This window comes from Carassius carassius, chromosome 17 (assembly GCF_963082965.1).
Source record: "Carassius carassius chromosome 17, fCarCar2.1, whole genome shotgun sequence".
Classification (NCBI taxonomy): Eukaryota; Metazoa; Chordata; class Actinopteri; order Cypriniformes; family Cyprinidae; genus Carassius; species Carassius carassius.
In genome coordinates this window covers 19,213,722-19,232,071 of record NC_081771.1, presented here as the reverse complement: position 1 = coordinate 19,232,071, position 18,350 = coordinate 19,213,722, and the positions used below count along the sequence as shown (strand labels likewise).

The following is an 18,350-nucleotide window of genomic DNA, read 5'->3' as shown; positions in this document are numbered from 1 at the left end:
CCTTATCATTACACTTATCAAACTAGCTTATAAAAAATCTGAGGAATGTTTGAAGCAGTCTCGCTGAGCTTACGGTTAAGACTCTCTCATGCTGCTGGATTCCCTCCAGCCCTAACACACAGGAGGAAATAAATAAAGGGCCATCAGATTGATCATCCAATACATGCCTTTTATCCAAAGCCAGAGCCCTGTCCACTGGACAGCATAACATATGGAGCTTCAGTGAAAATATCTGGAAAAGAAACACCAACACATCCTAAGATGAACTGAACAGAGTGCCCAGAGATATCTGCTGTGATTGGCAGCTGCCTATGTCAGGCCAAAAAAGGAGCCACATAGTCTGGCTGGAAAAGCATGACTGCTTTGTCCTTGTCTACACACTGTCCTATTTTTTACCACACGCAGTACATCTTGGTCTTAAAAAAATATATAACAATAATAAAAAATCAGCAGTAGAGAATGACCTGAATGACCAGCAATAGTAGCTTAAGTGTCATGTCATAACACAAATAGCTTATGAGATAAACCTCTATTTCCTTATCAGCAAAAAAAAATAAAAAATAAATTACTGGTTTTGGTATGTTTGCTTTTCCACATTTAAAAAGAAAAAAACAATAATATACCTAAGCGGTCGTGCTTCAGTAAAAAATAGTTTTTCACTCCCACGTCAGGATCCTTCTCACATTTCTCCATTTCATCAAACATTATATTGTATATGTTAGGGAAGTTACTTTGGAACTGAATCTTAGATTATAAGGTAAAAATATTTAATTTCATATGAGTCAGAATTTAGTTGGATTTGCATTATACACAGTGTATTATTTATATCCACTATTTAAAAATATATATATTTTTGTCAGTGCATACCCATAAGAAAGTAATTTTGAATCGTATGAGATAACTGCCAGTTGCAATTTGTCAAGCACACATTTTTGGAGCAAGAAGTGAAAAGAACTGTTTACAATCCTTCACAAAATGTGCATAAATCAATATACAGATGGCTGACTAAATTACTAAAATACAGCATAATATGCAGAGCAAGTAGAACAGAATAGCTGAATGAATCTTTAAGCGTTATTCAAAATATAATTAGAAATATTTCAAAACTTACAATAATACACTCTATAAGGCATGAAAACCTTTTCCTGGAATTAAAGTTTAATGAGAACTGAACTCGATCAATGAATGCATTTAAGTAAATGTGCTTAACAAAATGAATCTATTATTGATTGTGAAAATCAAACTCTGGAGAAAGGAAACTGTAAGACGACCATACCTGCACTTACTTTCTTAGAGGATCTTTCCAAATCCATGTCAGTATGGACCTTTTCATATGTTAGCATTTACTTTAATTGCATTCTGTCTTACTATTTGATGCTATTTTTGGGACTTTTGCACATTTTGAGAAGGTCGAGTCTATGCGCTTGTTGATTTGAAATTTAGCATTTAGCTAAATATTTCAGGAAAATATCCTATTCTAAGATCATTCACGTCTTTAATAGCGAAGCTCCACACCAGGACCACCATGTTTGTGCATGTACTTTACATGGCAAACTCATTACCACATCCCTGGATTTCCCCTTCTACTTTCTCACAGCCTGGTATTTAAGGAGGTCAGGGAGCAGATGCACTTTCTGACCACAACTTGGCCTTTTTTACACAAATTTGGGAATCCTGGATTAAGTGGGGTCAAGTCTGGTTAAATCAGATGACTTGGTGCAGTTTTTTTTTAAACTAGATAGATAGATATACATACACATACATACATACATACATATAATTATTATATACATACATTGTATATAATATTATGTATTATTTAATTGTCCATTTTGCTGTTTCCAATTAAATTTACCACAAGTGTCAACACAAATTATGATTATAATGGAAGCCTATTTATTAATGTATAATTATTATAATTACATAATACTATATTTTGACCTCAGAATGCTTTAACTGTAGTTCATCATTTGTAAACATTTTGACATCTGCGATACATGACCGGCTCAATAGGTATGTATTTTGTGATGTAGTTAACTTGCTCAGTATTTCACCTGATACAATACTGCATGTGTGGATCTAGTATGAGTCCAGCTAAACATGACTCACAATAAAAGAGCTAAAAGACTATAACAAAGATAAAATCATATTCTTGCTTCAGCAAATGCATTTTATCTCAAGCATGCCTTTATGGAAACTATTAAATAGGTCTATTGGAGGGTTTAGTGTATGTTTTGCATTATTTTCAGCAAAATCGCAGACATTTCATTTCTGAAGTGCCACAAAACAGCAACCTTTGTAATAAAATGTAATGAAAAAAGCTATTTAATAATATCATTTTGCAGAAACGTGGCCTCAGGCACGTTTTCCCAATGAGCCTGGATTTCTATTTTGTGTAGTATTGGATTGAATACTCTAAAGCTTTGTCCAAAGTGCCAGATTCTTTCATTTTGCTCGGATTTTCTTAACTCCTATCTAAACTAACCTATCAGCCTTGTTTTAGCATTCTGATGCCAGTACATACATTCACAGTGTTGAGTATTAATCTAAGTCAATAGCCTTAAGCAATGGCTCTGTGTAACATTGAATCTTGAACAAGGCTCCACAGTTCCAAACCACAAACAGTTACAAATCTAAACATGGTCATGTTCAAGTACCACAGATTGGGTAAATAAAGACAAATACACATAATTTCATATAGCCATTAATCACAGAGGGCCAGTTGTTGCGAGAACTGTTGCCTCGGAGACGATGCACTCATGCTCATCGCTGGTGGTACTGTAAAAAGACCTTCCGGAACCATAAAGCTTTTAGTGCCAAGGTGGTATCACAGAAACAAGGAGCAAGAGAGATGCAGATCTGTTTTTCAGTCAGAAGATATGCTGTATACTGCCAGCTCTGTGTTGTTCCTTTATTCGCTAAATGCTACCATGACTAGTCTGCATGCAGGTGAGCCAGGACAAGCTAAGAAGAAACTTAATAATTTAGGGAAAAGGGAATGGAGATGTTACATCAGTGATTGACGAATTGGGAATTTCACCAGAGAGACCAATCCACTTTGAGTGTAAACTAAACAAGCCAATGCACATTGGCATGTGATTATTGCATCCAGCTGCCACTGATCACAGTGAAGTATAAGTAGGCAGCCGGTGGAGCACACAATCAAGTTTTCGCTAAGAAGCCAAGCTGGTGACCCGGCCACTCAGTGTTACAGTAGTACAGCAGCCATGGCGATGGGACGTGACATCTCTGTACCCTCCTTCAGGGATCAAGGGTTATAATATGTAACCGAGACATTCCACTTCAGTCTGTCACTCTCAATGTCACATCAGTGACCAACGAACTGGGAATCCCTACCAAAGCGCTACGGATACTGCCCCTTCCAGTGTCCTGTGCAAGCCGCCCGGTCCCTTTTTTGGTGTAAGCTGGGGCTTGCAACAAGAAGGCCAGTCACTGTTGTCGTAGCACTATCCACTCAGTGAGATAGGATAACACTACCCATTTGAGGTGAGAACACAGGAGGATACCAGCTCCACATGAAGGCTATAGAATCTAGCGAACATGTTGGGGTCAACTGGCCCGCAGCTCTACAAATATCTGTCAGCAAGGCACCATGAGCCAGCACCCAGGAGAATGCAACACTTCTTGCTCGCGACCTGAAACAGCCTTTGCTCCAACCCTTGCTGAAAGAAGAAGAGCATGACTCTGATCGGACATCTTCGGGGGTCCACTTGATGAGAGAAACACCACTCTAGGAACAGTTTTCACTTTAAAGCATAAGCGTGTCTGGTAGCCGAGGCTCTCGCCGAAGTGATGGTGTCAACTACCTGTTGGGGTAGGTCACCTAGAACCTCCACGTCTTATCAAGGGACTAGACATGATGTTTCCAGAAGTCTGGATGTGGGAGCCACAGGATGCCCTGTCTCTGAGTCAGTAGACCCTTCCTCAGAGAAATCTGCCAGGGTGGGGCTGTCACAAGGAGCATGGCTTTCTCTTTTCCCAGTTGACCTGAACAGGCTGAGGTGCCTGAGCACCAAATCCCTGGGAGCGCACAACTGATCCCCAAGACTGTGCTAGTATGAGCCAGACGTCGAGATAGTTGAGGATGTGAACACCCTGCTTTCTCAGGGTAACAACTTTTGTGTGCCTTTCTTGGGTACAATAAAATAGGGGCTGAGCATTGACAGTCTTCACTGATGTTAACTGGAGACCCCTGAACTTGGGGGGACGCCCGGTGAACTGAATCACATAGCCGAGTCTGATGGTTCGAAAGAGCCAGCAGACAGACTGGACAGTCTTAACCAAGCTTCCAGATACCACTGATGTACCGGCAGTGGAGCAGTGAGGTGGAACACAGGGACCCGGCTCAGGCAGCTCGTGGACCGACTGAAGCTGGGTTTGAGTGTGCGGTGCAACACTAACCTTGTTTCAAGGTTGGGCAGACAGTGCATGAGAAGGGCCTTTGATGATGCTCTCTAACCACCCGCTGCTTCTCGCATAACGACAGAGGAGGATGAGTGTGATCCAGCTGTGGACCATTCACGACTCTCCATGCCTTCTTGAGACCCAGAGATATAGAAGGTTGCTCTTTTGTTGAATGTTTGGGTTTGGGTGGGATGAAGCAAAACAAAAGAATCTCTACCTGGTGGAAGCAGTACCAGGACTGCAGCTGCATCACTACCGACCACTCCCCCGAGGGGATCTCCATATACCAAGTATGGTGAAGGAGGAGGAGTTAGTAGGCCAGTTCCTGGGGTGCTAAAAACCAGTGCGGGCCACTCCGAGAAACCAATCATCCAACCTCGAGGTCTCGGGATGCAGTGGAGGTTTCTACTCGAGCCCTACTCTCTCGGCAGCCCAGGAAAATACAGCCATCATTTCCAGAAACGCATGGGTGAAATGACATGTTTAAAAAGACATTCACCCATGAATGCTCTTTTAGGATTGCTCTTTTGGTTGAGCTGAAGCAAACAGGGTAGATGGCCACCGCAACACTACAGGAGTAGTGCAGCCTGTAGTTTGCACCCACTCAACGAAGGTCGACCAACCTGCTGTCATGCCATGACACCCACACAGAGTAGCTCCTTTGAGAGCGCTGACTCATCCGACACACGAAGCTTGGCAGGAGCAGTACGATACCACTGCTCGGCTCCGAAGCAGAAAGCTTATTATGTGCTGCACCAGCGGCCTACTTTTACTCATGCTGCGATCAGCGGCAGCTGGATGCAATAATTACATGCCAATGTGCATTGGCTCCTTTAGTTTACTCTCGAAGTGAATTGTTCTCTCAGGCGAGATTCCCAATACGTCGGTCACCGACGTAACTTCGAGAGTGACCGCTTGAAAGAGAACTGGCATTTTATATGCTACCAGAAATTCTAATATCTGTTGTCTGTGTTTGCAGCATTCCAGACTGCTTTTGGAATTATTTCCATTTGTGAAGCAAAATTATACACAAAATTTTAACTTAACATTTATTATACATCCCCCAAGAAAAACATTACATTGTGTTTGCTTTTAAAATTAAAGCAATGTATTTTTTGCATGCTAAAATTTTCTGATTTGTGTACAGGTACTCCCTTCCAATTGCTTATTTTGGTCATGTTTTTTTTTTTTAATTCCAACACTCGCTATTAACAAACCATATATATATACTGTATATTTATACTATATATATATATATATATATATACAGTATAAATATACAGTATATATATATATATATACACACACACACACTAACAAAGCAAGAGGTGCAATTTTATCATTGTTGCATTACATACCAGCATAGACATATTTATATTTTCTTACTTTACTCTAGACCTGTCCCACATTTGAACAATCCCTTCATTGTATGTTTGGCTTGGCTGAGAATCCAGCCCAAACACTTGCCCTCCACACAGGCACCACCCTAAGCTGAGGTCATAAGTTCTGAACCTATACCCAGGCAACAGATAAGTCAAGGAGAATAGATGTGGAGAAGAGCTGTCGCGCCGAGCAGTGCACATGGAATGTGTCAGCGTTTCTGCACTGTTTACAGCTCTGTTTATGATCTGTGTTAACAGTGTACTGACACTTTAACTGGCTTCAAAACAGCCGCCAGCACGAGGGCCATGAATCTAGGCCGGCAGCAGACCTGTGTTTCACCTCATAAGGAGAGAGCAGGGAATACCTCCTTCCAGACGCTGTTATCTATGCAATTGCTTGTGTGTTTTTTTTTATTATTGAAAGGACAATAATTTTTCATCAAATTCTTATTCCAAAATTAATCTGATGTAATTAAAACCTAGTAAACTGGTATTTTTGCAGCATTTCATCTCTTTTTCTCCTTTTTTTGTCACAGTGAGCAATTTTACCTAAACAAAAACAAATTATAGAAAAACATATTTAATCAATTATTTTATTTTATTTTTTTTTTATTTAGGAAAGAATCATGACAGTAAAAACATCATCACATTTTACACAAAAAGATTTTTCATAAATAAATAAATATGCTACCAAGTTATTAAATAATAATTATGTGACAACAAGACTGCTGAAAAGTTTGCTTTGCCATCACAGTGATAAATTATATTTGAAATCGGAAACAATAATTTTGGTCAAATAATAGACTGCTTTCAAAATCATTAAAAAAAATCTTACGTAGCCCAAAGTTTTGAATGGTAGTGTATATTTTCAGATTATTAAAATGTCCTTTGTGGTCTCTCAGACCTCAAACAGAACATGAGAAGAAGAAAATGGCTTCTTCAGTAAAACACATACTCTTTTCAGGACCAAAAGAATTTGGTTTTAGACAAAGAGGTACAGATGTTTGTCATGAGCTCTATTCAGCTGTCTCATCCCTGACTGTAATCTCAGCAGTACACTCTCCTGGCAGACTAAATGGAAAATATCCGGCTGATGTTTATTCTGGCAGATGATATAGCTGAGAAACTCTGTTTCTTGTGTGTGCATGTTACCTGTTAGGAACTGTCATTGGTTTTTTGTTCTTCAGTGTGACAGGTCTATAGTGACAGAGTGTGAAGTACATAAATATGAAATACACTTTAAATGACATAGTACAACCTAAGTGCGTAAAATAAAATCATTTTCAAAACAACTGCCAGTAAATCTGTAATAAAATAATTCACAATAACCATTGAACTATAAATTTTAAGTCTCCATCTGTAAAAAGTAAAACTCACTGGTACTTTGTGCCAAAAAGAAAAATTGCTCAATTGCTCACAATCTTCTGTCTCACTGAATCTTCATAACATCCCTCATTTATTCCAGTTTTGCCAAACCACAGCTGAGAGAGGCTGACACAAGCTTTCACTATAGAATAAAAGGCTCAATTAATTCATTTAGCTGTTTCTTCGCCTCGAGGGCCAGACATCAATAGGTGAACAGACAATCCTCTTCTGTGCCTACTATAAACAACGCCGGCTGGTGCTGACTGGGGAAACAGGTATCAACAAGGGTGAGTCTGAACAGCACTGCAGCGCTGTTATTTAAGAGAGGTGTTAATGCCATCAAGAGTAAAGTCGACTGTGTCTTCCCCTCGAGGTTCATGCAGAAACAGCCAATAAATTACACAATTGCATGATATATGATAGAGCTATCCTTATAGATTCACAGAATCTACTAAAATTCACTAAAATTCACAGCCAAGGAACAGCTAGAAATTAATAAGACACACCTAAGACAAAAACATGCAGTGGTTGCAATTACGTTATTGAATGAATACTGTAAAAAGTGGTTATGTCAGTGCATGACCCAGCGGTTAGCACATCTGTTCCCACATTTATGCTTGATGCTCATGTGGGTATACTCTCCTTTTTTATTATTAAACAAATCTCAAAACAGAGTAGAATGATACTCTGTGTGTGAATCAGATTTCTGAGCAGGAGACACAAAGTTTGTGTTGTGAAAGTCAGCCAATTTATCTTCAGCTGGTTCCCGTCAGAGATGGGGAGACTGCTTTATTTCTGTATCACACTAACAGTGCAGACAATGAGGGATGAGATTCCCCATGTTCCTAAGAAACAGCTTTGAATATGTGAAGTGATAACATGAACCTGCCTGAATTTTTTTAATGTAGTCTTAATAAGATCATGACAAGTTGTAGAGTGTGTAGGAGAAGCAGTTTGGTGCAGAAGCAACCCGGCTTCCACCAAAACGCTCAAAAGAATACGTCTCCATCTTGAAACTTTCAAATTCTCCTTTCAGAAACAAGCTCAAGGTTTTCTTTTCTTGGGCTTGTAAAGGGAATCTGTGTTCCATTATGTATCAGACCAGTAATATCAACCAAAAGCCTCAAAAATGAATGTTTTGCCTAAGGGAAGCTGAGAAAGTCCACTGAAATGGCCAATATTAAGTCTTAACCATGTCGTTTTGCCTTGTATGTCAGAGTATCCTGTACAGTGGTAACATTTTTTTTTTTAATGTTGTCCCTTTTCAGCCTCTTGTGGGATGAAGCAGTGCCAATATTGTTCAACACAACAAACAAAAGAAAAAGTTGTTGTTGCAGTTGTTTGGTTCATTTTTCATGACTCTGGATCTGTGAATGACCTTGATTTTATACTCCAAAATGTGTGTATAATTTCACAATCTTTGTAACTTAGAAATCCAAACCATCCCAAGAGTCTTCATGCCATCCCTCCAAAAAAATTTTTTTTTATTATTCATTCTATCACAGATTCTGTCACATCCAGCATGTCTCAGACACTACCAGTCTGAGATTATTTCAAATGGGGAAATGTTGTATGGATGAACATCACTTCATTTATTACATATAATCAGCTGAATCTGAAGCATCCCAAATCTTGTGATGATATTAATTTTTTGTCTAAGCAGAGATATTCTTCCTCAGATTTCATGCTGTGATTGCAATAATATGGATTTCCTCTCAGATCTTCTCATCTTAATGTTCTTTTAAGTTCTGTGTGTCGGTTTACTGCCCATTAGATGATTTTATACACAGTCTGTGAGTTATCAGGTGTTCATAGTTAAACAATCAACTGGTTCATAAAATAACAACTATAGGAACACTAACACATCAGGCATATTGCTCCTTGGAGCTGAAAATGAGTCATGAAAAAAATGCTTTAAATGCCAGTCCCAGCAGGATTCAGCTCTTGAATGGAACGTGGCTTGATATTCTCTGTTCATGTGCCATCGTTCTGCCTGAAATATTTCTATCCTGTCGATATACACTTTTCATACATTGGCCTGAAGCTGTCAGTGTGTCCTCGCATAACAAGCACATCATTGTATTTCAAAACAATGCTCAAGCGCTCCGACCACATGTGGTAAGATGGGAAGACAATTTTGGACACTGTTAAACATTGTCAGACTGAGGAATAAATTGTTTTGACTCCTATTTACAATCAGCATTTGTGTTCGGTTCTTTCCAAACTTGACAATTACGAGGAATTTTAAAAATGGAATCATAAAAAATGACGTCAGATATTGTTAATAGTACTCTCTTACAAACTGGGCACAGCATCGCTCCATCAATTATGAGCATCCCGATGGAGAGGCATACTGAACGAAACCCTTGAATTCAAAGCAGCATTATCATACTCTTACACATACCATCCCGCGTGAGTGCGATATGTGTGCTAACGCTCATGTTTCCAAGCCCGAGTGTGTGTGTGTGGTGGCGTCTAGTTAAACGAGATACAGATGGCTGGTTTGGGCTTAGTGCGTTGCAACCTGGCAGGCATCAGGTTGAGTTTGCTGCAGAGTATTCGACTCTAGAGCCAGGCTCTCCTCTGGAAATATACTCACCCCCCTGCAGCAGAGCCCCAGTGTGGGCTTTCCGCCAGCACTGATCTCGCCAGGAGGTCTGGGCCATCTCAAAAATACACAGCCAGCCCCACAGGTTTACAACAGCCAGCTCAATGCACCCTTATATCTCTGGTTCTCCTGAAGAGGCTGGGCTTGTACATCACAGTCTGATTCCAAACTCTCAAAACCATTGTTTTTGATCACCCTTCGTGTCAAAAAAGTCCAAAAAAGCTGCCAGCCAGTATGGAGCAACATGAAAGAGCTAATGAGCTTGCTAGTGGAAAAGATTCATGTTGTACAATCACAAACAGGTGGTTCAGAACTGCTAGGTGTTTACTGTATTTGTTTGATGCATCTGCAGATGATGATGGGGAAGACACTTTTGAAAATTCCTCTCCAAGAATCGCATGCATATGAGAAGGTCTTGTTCGCCTGTGGTTTACAAAACAAGATGAACAGCAGTAAACACTGATAAGCGTTCTGGGAAATGCAGTCACTGGATGAACTGTTGCACGTCTATGATGGTAATTCATCCCCTTTACACGGGATTGAGGCAGCAGTGCAAAGTGCAAAAGCTTCGTAAGGTTTCTCATCTCACATCTCACCCTCTTTTGCTTGATAGGTGAGACTATTTGACCATCGGCAGCTTTGAAGATTAGAGACGTTGATTTATAAAAGCCACGTGGGAGCTAAAACATTAACTAGTGCCTTTTACTGCTACTGGCATAGACAAACACACAAACACTGAGATTACTGTTGGCTGATTATCTACAAAATCTGACAAACAAATTTATCACCCTTCTGTGTTACTGAATGGAAGGATTTATATGTTAAAATCACTTTTTAATATTAAACATAGTGCTTTTTGGTTCTTCAGAGAAAGAATAATTCCCCTGAAAATTTTACTTCTATTTACATTTGTTGAACAGCATGTAACTTTAACTGTAATTTTCTCTGCTAAAGAAAATATTTGAAAGAAGAAATGTTCAGCTGTCTATGTCCATACAATGAATGTCAATGGGGTGCACATATTTAAGTACCATACAGCTCCAGTGGTTTAATCCATGTCTGAGCCCAAATCAAATGGCAATGTGTTCTTCCTACTTAACATCATGACACAAGCACCAATTGCTGTTTGATATAACTGATGTGTTGCTGTATTTATAGGAGTATGTATCAATCCTTAAATGGATGTTTCACCCAAAAATAAAAATCATGTCATTCCAAACTGGTAATTAGTTTATTTTCTAAACACAAGTTTAGGCTTTCCTTTACCATATTTAAAGTTTCTATATATATGCGATGATCAGTAGGTAAATAAAAGTTCTTAAATCTGTCTATCATGTACATAGCGATCATGTCTTTTCCGAAGACTTGGATTAAACCACTCAGTACACATGAATATGTTTTACAGTGACTTCATGAAGTGGCAGTGTTTCAGAGCTTTTTCATTTAGGTTTTCGTTAAACTAACCCTTTAAGTTTCAGTCTGTTCAGCATAGAATTTGATCGTATTAAACCACTGGAGCATAAATTACTCTTACACTACCTTTATGACAATTTTAAAACTTGAACCTCCCCTGACTTTTATTGAATGGGCAAAAACAACTGAAACATTCTTCTGTTCTGCAGAAAAAAAGAAAATCATAGAAACAACATGAGGGTAAGTAAATTATGGCAGAATTTCAGTTTTAAAAGGAACATTTCCATATTTACATTTGAGAAGAGCAAACGGGCAGTACTTCATTTTCTTCTAAAACATGAATAATGTGTCTTGGGAGATTCCCCCAATGGGGTCATCTAATTCATGTCTTCAGAATATCGATCGACCTGCACTGCCAGGCAAGCAATTCGGATTCAGGCCTAAAAGAGCTCTAAAACACTTCCAAGTGTGCATTTAATGTTCAAGCAGATCATGCAGTAACTATGTGAGACAATATGTTCAAACTGGCAGAGTCATATTGTGGTTTGGCAAGTTGTAGGGATGTTAGGGAGATAAATGTAACTTTGTGACAGAGAAACAAGTACATGCGGGAAATACAAGAGGAGCGATTTGTTTTACTTTCAACAATAGAGGACGGAGAATCATCCCTGATTCATCTTAAACCACAGTCTGAGATTCAACACATCCTTCTGTCATCAAGATTACATTGCTCTTAAACATTTCCTTCTCTTTACTAAAACATTCACATTTTACTGCCCCATTTTGTCTGCTCCAGCGAAGCTTGTAAGTAAACCCTCTTTTATAAGTATATTTACATGCACAGTTTAAATCAAGCTACAGGAGGTTATTGTGTATCTGAGCTACACTCTATGCAAGTATAAATGACACAATGCACATAAATACACACTGTCTGTTTTTTTAACAGCAGGTGTACATTGTAAAGGCAAACTGTAGTCCAATTAAAGGGTATGCATGCTGGACCAGCCAAGCTGCAGTTGTTGTCTTTTTCTCAGTTCTGTTAATCTGACATTGCAGTGGAAAATAAAATTTGAAAAGTGCCTGTAAATCATTCAAAATAAAATAAAAAGTATAACTTTGCAACATAAACACTGTTACTGAACTGAACTGGATAAAGACTGAACTGACTGAGCTAAAGGCATAATTTCCATCTTTAGAGCTGCTGTAGAGCCTAACTGATTTTTTTATTATTGATTGTATTAATTGATAAACATTGACACTGTTATGAACTGAACTGATTTAACACTGAACTAACTTGAGCTGAATAATAACGCTAGTTTCTTTTATAGATATGCTCGACAGCTGAAATTGAAGTTGCTTCATAACTGACTAACAATATTAACGACATTATTTTCCTGTTTATTACTGTGAAGTTGTTTTGAAACAATCTGTAATGTATAAAGCGCTACAGAAAAACTGTGACTTGACTTTAAAAGGATTTTTATGTAATATAATGATTTAAATGATTTCCCCCCAAGTACGGAGTGACATTCCCATTTCATTAAGATTGCCTTCCTCTCATCACTTTGTATTCTTGACAGGCTTCAGACTGTGGCTCAATGCATTAAAAAAGTATACCTCTCGATGGCATAAGCTGATCAATATCATAAGGCCACATTAACAGGGCACACAGGGGTTTATAGGGGTCCTTTTTCACTCAAGGATCCAATCAGTTAAGTGCAGTTCAAGTAAAACCTAGGTCTCTTTGCAGTTCTGCTTATTGATCGCTATCTATCAAACACGCTCTCTCAACACTATGTTTCACTCGCTTTAAAACAGCCCTTATTATCTCTATTTCAAATCCATCTTTCCTATATGTTTTCTTATTATATTTAGTAAGTGAAATTTATAGCACAGCATCCCCCGGTTCAACTCAAGCGCTTTGGTGAAATTTCCTTTCAGTAAGAGTTCGGTCTAGTACATGAACCAACAAAGACAATTGCATTGAAATACTCCGCAGCATGCTGGAATGCCTTTCCTACATACATTACTGCTGAAAGAGAACCAAACCCTCTGTCAGATCATTTACATCATACATTTCCATATTTAAGCTTGGGTTATGAATGAGAGGTTGCCATAGTGTTCCTGTAGATGTTTGGATTGCATTTGGCCCTCACACACACACAAAGGTTTTCCCTTGGGTTCTGCCCTGGCTCAGAGGTGTCACACAGCTCTTTCTTCTCTTGTTTAAGCTCTGTTTGCTTTAATGCTGCCCACCCCTTCACTCCTCTCTTTTCACTTCTTCACTTCTTTTCATTCTCTTGCTCTTTTTTTCGTTTCGGCATTGGATCTGATGGCACTGCGCTCAGGAAAAATACAGCCGAGGAATGTTCGGTAAAAGCGTTGGCTTGCTGACAGCAAGATGGATGCTGTGAGTGACGATCTTTTGTGCTCCACGCAAGACTCACACATGCAGGCCCCGGTAAAAATAAAGTGTCAAGGATAAAGGGGAGCAATTCATTTCTGCTGTGCGACAGTGGTGTCTCAACTGGTTTGTTTACATTTCCAGTTAACAGATACATGTTGTACTTAGTCAGAGAGAGGAGAAAAAGAGCAAGCTATTTTTTTCTAAGATGAGTCAAAACAGGTATTGAAAACTAACTGGGCAGGTGCAAAATGTGCTACTAAATTTGTGATTGATGACAGATGATGACTATCAGGCTCTTTTCATTATAGTTATGATTCAAACTTGTTTATGCACAGCCAGACATTATTTGCATGTTCAAATACTGCTTAAGTCTTTCTGCTTTTGAACTGACTCAATAAACAGATGTATAGCACATAAAATATCATAATTCTTTATCATGTTTTAAGACAGTTTCACCCACAGAGGTATGCTTTTTTTATTACAGATATACTGTTTTATACAGTGTAAGTGAAATCACAGAAATACACAAAGGGCATTGTCAGTGTATTTTGTTTTAAGGAATGTTTTAATCAAAAGGAATTATATGCATTAGCCCAATAAAAGCCCATAAGCACATTTAATAACCCAGAGAGTTATCTTATGTATCAGACTGCTGCTAAACAGTCTGCTTTAAGAGTGCTTCTGCATGGTTTGGGCCATCTTAAGAGCAGTCAGACAATTCAGTGCAAATTATGACAGCTGATTTCATTTATTAATTAGGTCTCTCGTCCATTCAATTAAGCATCATGGGTTTTGTTTCTCTACTTTAGGTATAAGCAATAGACTAAATATTAACTTTCCTCCATCTAAGTTTGTCATGAAGTGATACTGTGTTTCAAATATCTGTGTATATATGCTAAATTTATTGTCATTATTACTAATTTATAAATAATATTATAAATAATTATAATAATAACAACAAACGAGAATAGTATGTAAATACATATTTGGCAATCTTACCAGCTATGTCTGATATAACTTAATTCGATTAATTTTTCATTTTAGTTTTTATTTGTATTTTGTTTTTAGTATAACGAGAACAAATAGAGAAAGTATGAGTAATAAAGAAAAGTAATAATAATAAATAATAGAAATAATGTCTGAAAATGTATTTCTAATGACCGATAAAATTGAGTGAACGGGCCAAAACACGAGGCGGCTCGTTTTTTTTTTTTTTTGTTTTTTTTTTTACATTATACTGATAATAACGAATTATATCATAATATTTTGCCCTAAACTAATAATAATCACTACGAATAGTAATTAAAAAAAAACTTCACTAATTTAACAGTAAAGAAATGTCTTGCGTGTGGCACTACTTATAAAATAAATATTAACAAGCATCTACACAAGCTGTATTGGACAAACGATTACACATTTTTTGTTCAAATATATTTTTGCGCATTTTGTTCAAATGAATCGTACAGTAAACATGTAAGTACAGCTTAGTTTCCTTAAACTTAATTTTTTTACGTAAAAATTATTTAATAATGTATAAAACCGTTTGCAAAACAGACCTTAAAGACGAGCTATGTATTAATAAATTATGTTCCATAGACATTTATTCTTCGATGCCGAGATTGGTAAAAATCGTATAGTTGCGTATAGTTATAAATCGTAATAAATTATATTTGTTAAAATTTGACAGCACTAAGCTACTTGCTGCTTACCTCCAAACCATTATTTCAAGTTTAAAATAATATATAGGCCTATATTTTTTTTATCTCTCCAAATCATTTAGTGAATTCTCCATAAATCTGTCACTTATATTGTTGTACTGTAATGGTCCTGAAAGTTCCATTCACTAGAAGCGAAACGCTTGCATTTAAAAAGAAAACACCCGCACTTTTTACTTGGCAGTCATGGCTGGTTTCTAACTCATCTCAAACAAATTGTACGTGCGGCGAAAGATCAACGATATGTCTTTGGTGATTATTTCTCGTCTTACCTCCAAACCATTATTTCCAATAATGATGCAGAAATAAAAAGTTGGACCTACCGACACATTCGTTGGCTTCTCTGACGGTTGCGCGCTGCCAGGGTCGGTCATAGTGAAAAGGTTTGCATCTGTCACACTCTGGTCCGGCTGTATTGTGCTTGCACTCGCACACCAGGTTTCCATCCCGGTCTTTGACGCACCGTGACGCGTGACCATTACACTTACATCTGCCTCCGACTTGCAGGTCTGACACGGCGTAAAAATAGGAATCTCTGGCCAGCTCCGAGTCATCCTCATTTTCGTCTCCGAAAGTGTGCAGTCGGCTGAAAGTCACCTTAATGTCTGTGGCGGTCACCCAGTCCTGAAGTACGGGTGAATTGTCAAAGTCGTGCGCGGAGGGTCGCCCGTCCAGGGTGCTGAACGCGATCAACCCGCCGGAGAGAGGGTGCATGTCGGTGTGTGAATCTGTGCAGATGGCCTCCTGCTCGTTTTGCTTAGTGATCGTGGCTTTGCTGGGCTTGTTGAACATCTTTCTACACTGGGTCGAGTAGTACTGGAAAGGCACCCAGGACTTCCCGTAGTCCATCGATTTAAAGATAGCCATGGACTCTGGTCGCGGTGAGCAGAACTGCAAACTCACGTAGGTCACCTCGAATTTCTTGCCCAGGGACAATGTTAAAGTGACGTTTTGAGGATACTGGATGTAATTGTCCGACTGCCAGCAGGTGAGGTTGTGAGGATTGTTCAGGTCGGTTAGGTAAGCAGGTGGGTGATATTTCTTTGGATCCGAAGCGTCGCACGTGTGGCAGTTTCTGTGCCTTTCATCCCCTTTCTCAGTCACCACACAGTATCGACTCGGTGTTTTGCCGCAGGTGCTGGACGCGCGCACTTCCTTCCCGAACGCCGCGTTGACGAAATCGGGGATGCATCTTCTGGGGTGACCGTTCTCGTCGTAGCAAGGATCCGGTGGGGAGGTCTGAGCGGCGAACATGCTCATGCCGTATCCGCCGACAGTCCCTTCGACCACACAACAGAGAGTCACCAGAGTGACCAAAGCATCCGAGACCCTCAACATCATCACGCGCCTTCCTCTCTCCTGTGGGATGAAACACAGCCGTGTCCTAATGAAAAGATGCTTTCACTGTTTGCAGATGGAAAATCAGCTGACAGTCTGAAGGTGATCAATCCACAGCCGATATGACACCGCGATCAAACCAGTGCCAAATAACAAACTAATGCGAATCTAAATCTGACTCCAGCATATAGGCGAACTCTTGGATCTAACCCACAACGGAAGATCCGACAATATTTACGCTTTCGCAATTAAAGAAAATCGCATTGGAGAAATCTCCACACAGGTTACTGTACCTACGTCAAACAGTTCAGCAAAAGCAGAAAAGTCACAAAACAATCTCAGTTCGTGCTTGCTCTCTTTTTCCGTGAGTATTGGACACGCGCTTTCACTTGTCTGGTTCTTGAATCTCTGCGCATGTAGAGGATATGAGAAGATCCCGTTTGAGCTCTTGTGAGATAGGAGACACTCACGTTGTCCCCCACTTTCTCTCTCTCTTCTCTCGCTCTATCTGTATCTGCTCTATGGAGAAAAAGCCGGACGCGTCTTTACGCAGGGCTTTGAACTCATTCATCTCCAGCAGTGACACTCGAGAGAACAACGACATCCACTGGTAGATTATCAATAAAACCAGCAGATGGGGATTGAACAGAATATAGGCTAATAGAAGCGCAATATGAAAATGAGTAAAACATATGTAGGCTATCTTCGCTCTGTAGACTAATTGTCGCGCGTAATCTATGTTTAATTTGTAAAATAAAGGGTAGAAAAACGTTATAGAGAAAAAATGCTATTTTTAGCAACAACGTAGGATAAATCGAGGACTACAACAATAGACATAGCACGTCTTTCAGCCAGAAGTGCACAGAATGTGCATTTATCATTTTATTAGGCCTATTTGATTATTGTGTTCTAGAAAAGTAACTTTTTTTATTAATGAGTTATTTGCGGTTGGTAGTTTACCTCATTATTTTATATACAGCCTAGTATCCAAAGTTAAACTTGACTTCATTTAGTTTGGTTTAGCCTAGGTGTTTGACTAACAGACTTATTTTTATGAATAGTTATTAGTTATCAAATTAATAATCTATATATATATATAGCTATATATATATATATATATATATATATATATATATATATATATATATATATACAAATAAAAATAATTTCTCGAAAGATATGCAAAGCTATAAAACATTGTTATATAAAAAGAAAGCAATGACAATAATAGCAATAGTCTATTTGTATTTGATATAGCCTACTCATGGCTATTTTTTTTTCAGTGTAAAGCACACGAGCTGTCCTTCGTTTGTAGTATAACCTAAAAATAACATAAAAAAACGATAGCCTATACTTGGCGCTAGATAACTCATGCTCTGACAAAATTGTATTATGCGTGGTTACTTAGTTTTTTTTTTAAACTAAGACGTGCCTTATAATATATATATATATATATATATATATATATATATATATATATATATATATATATATATATATATATATATGTATATATATATATATCCTAAATAAAGCGTTTTCTCACTTATAACAACGACACATTAAATGCTCCAACTGGGCCTCCAAACGTTTTAGAAATAACAATGTTCAGCTCTAGGCCTACAATGATAAATTAATTAATCAAATGGTCATTCAAATTCACAAGTTATCTAGCCTACATTAGCGACTAAGTAACG

General features: G+C 38.4%; 1 protein-coding gene across 2 annotated transcripts in view; it reads right to left on the bottom strand.

Moving 5' to 3' along the window:
• ntn1a (netrin 1a) overlaps positions 1-17,175 on the bottom strand; it is a 63,580-nt gene extending 46,405 nt beyond the window's left edge. The window contains exon 1 of one of the 2 annotated variants that reach the window (XM_059571228.1): positions 15,639-17,175. In XM_059571228.1, coding sequence (XP_059427211.1) covers positions 15,639-16,656 — 1,018 coding nt within the window. In that variant the 5' untranslated portion in view covers positions 16,657-17,175. The remainder of the gene's footprint in view (positions 1-15,638) is intronic. The other variant, XM_059571226.1, reaches the window with a different exon arrangement.
• Between the last annotated feature and the right edge of the window lie 1,175 nt (positions 17,176-18,350).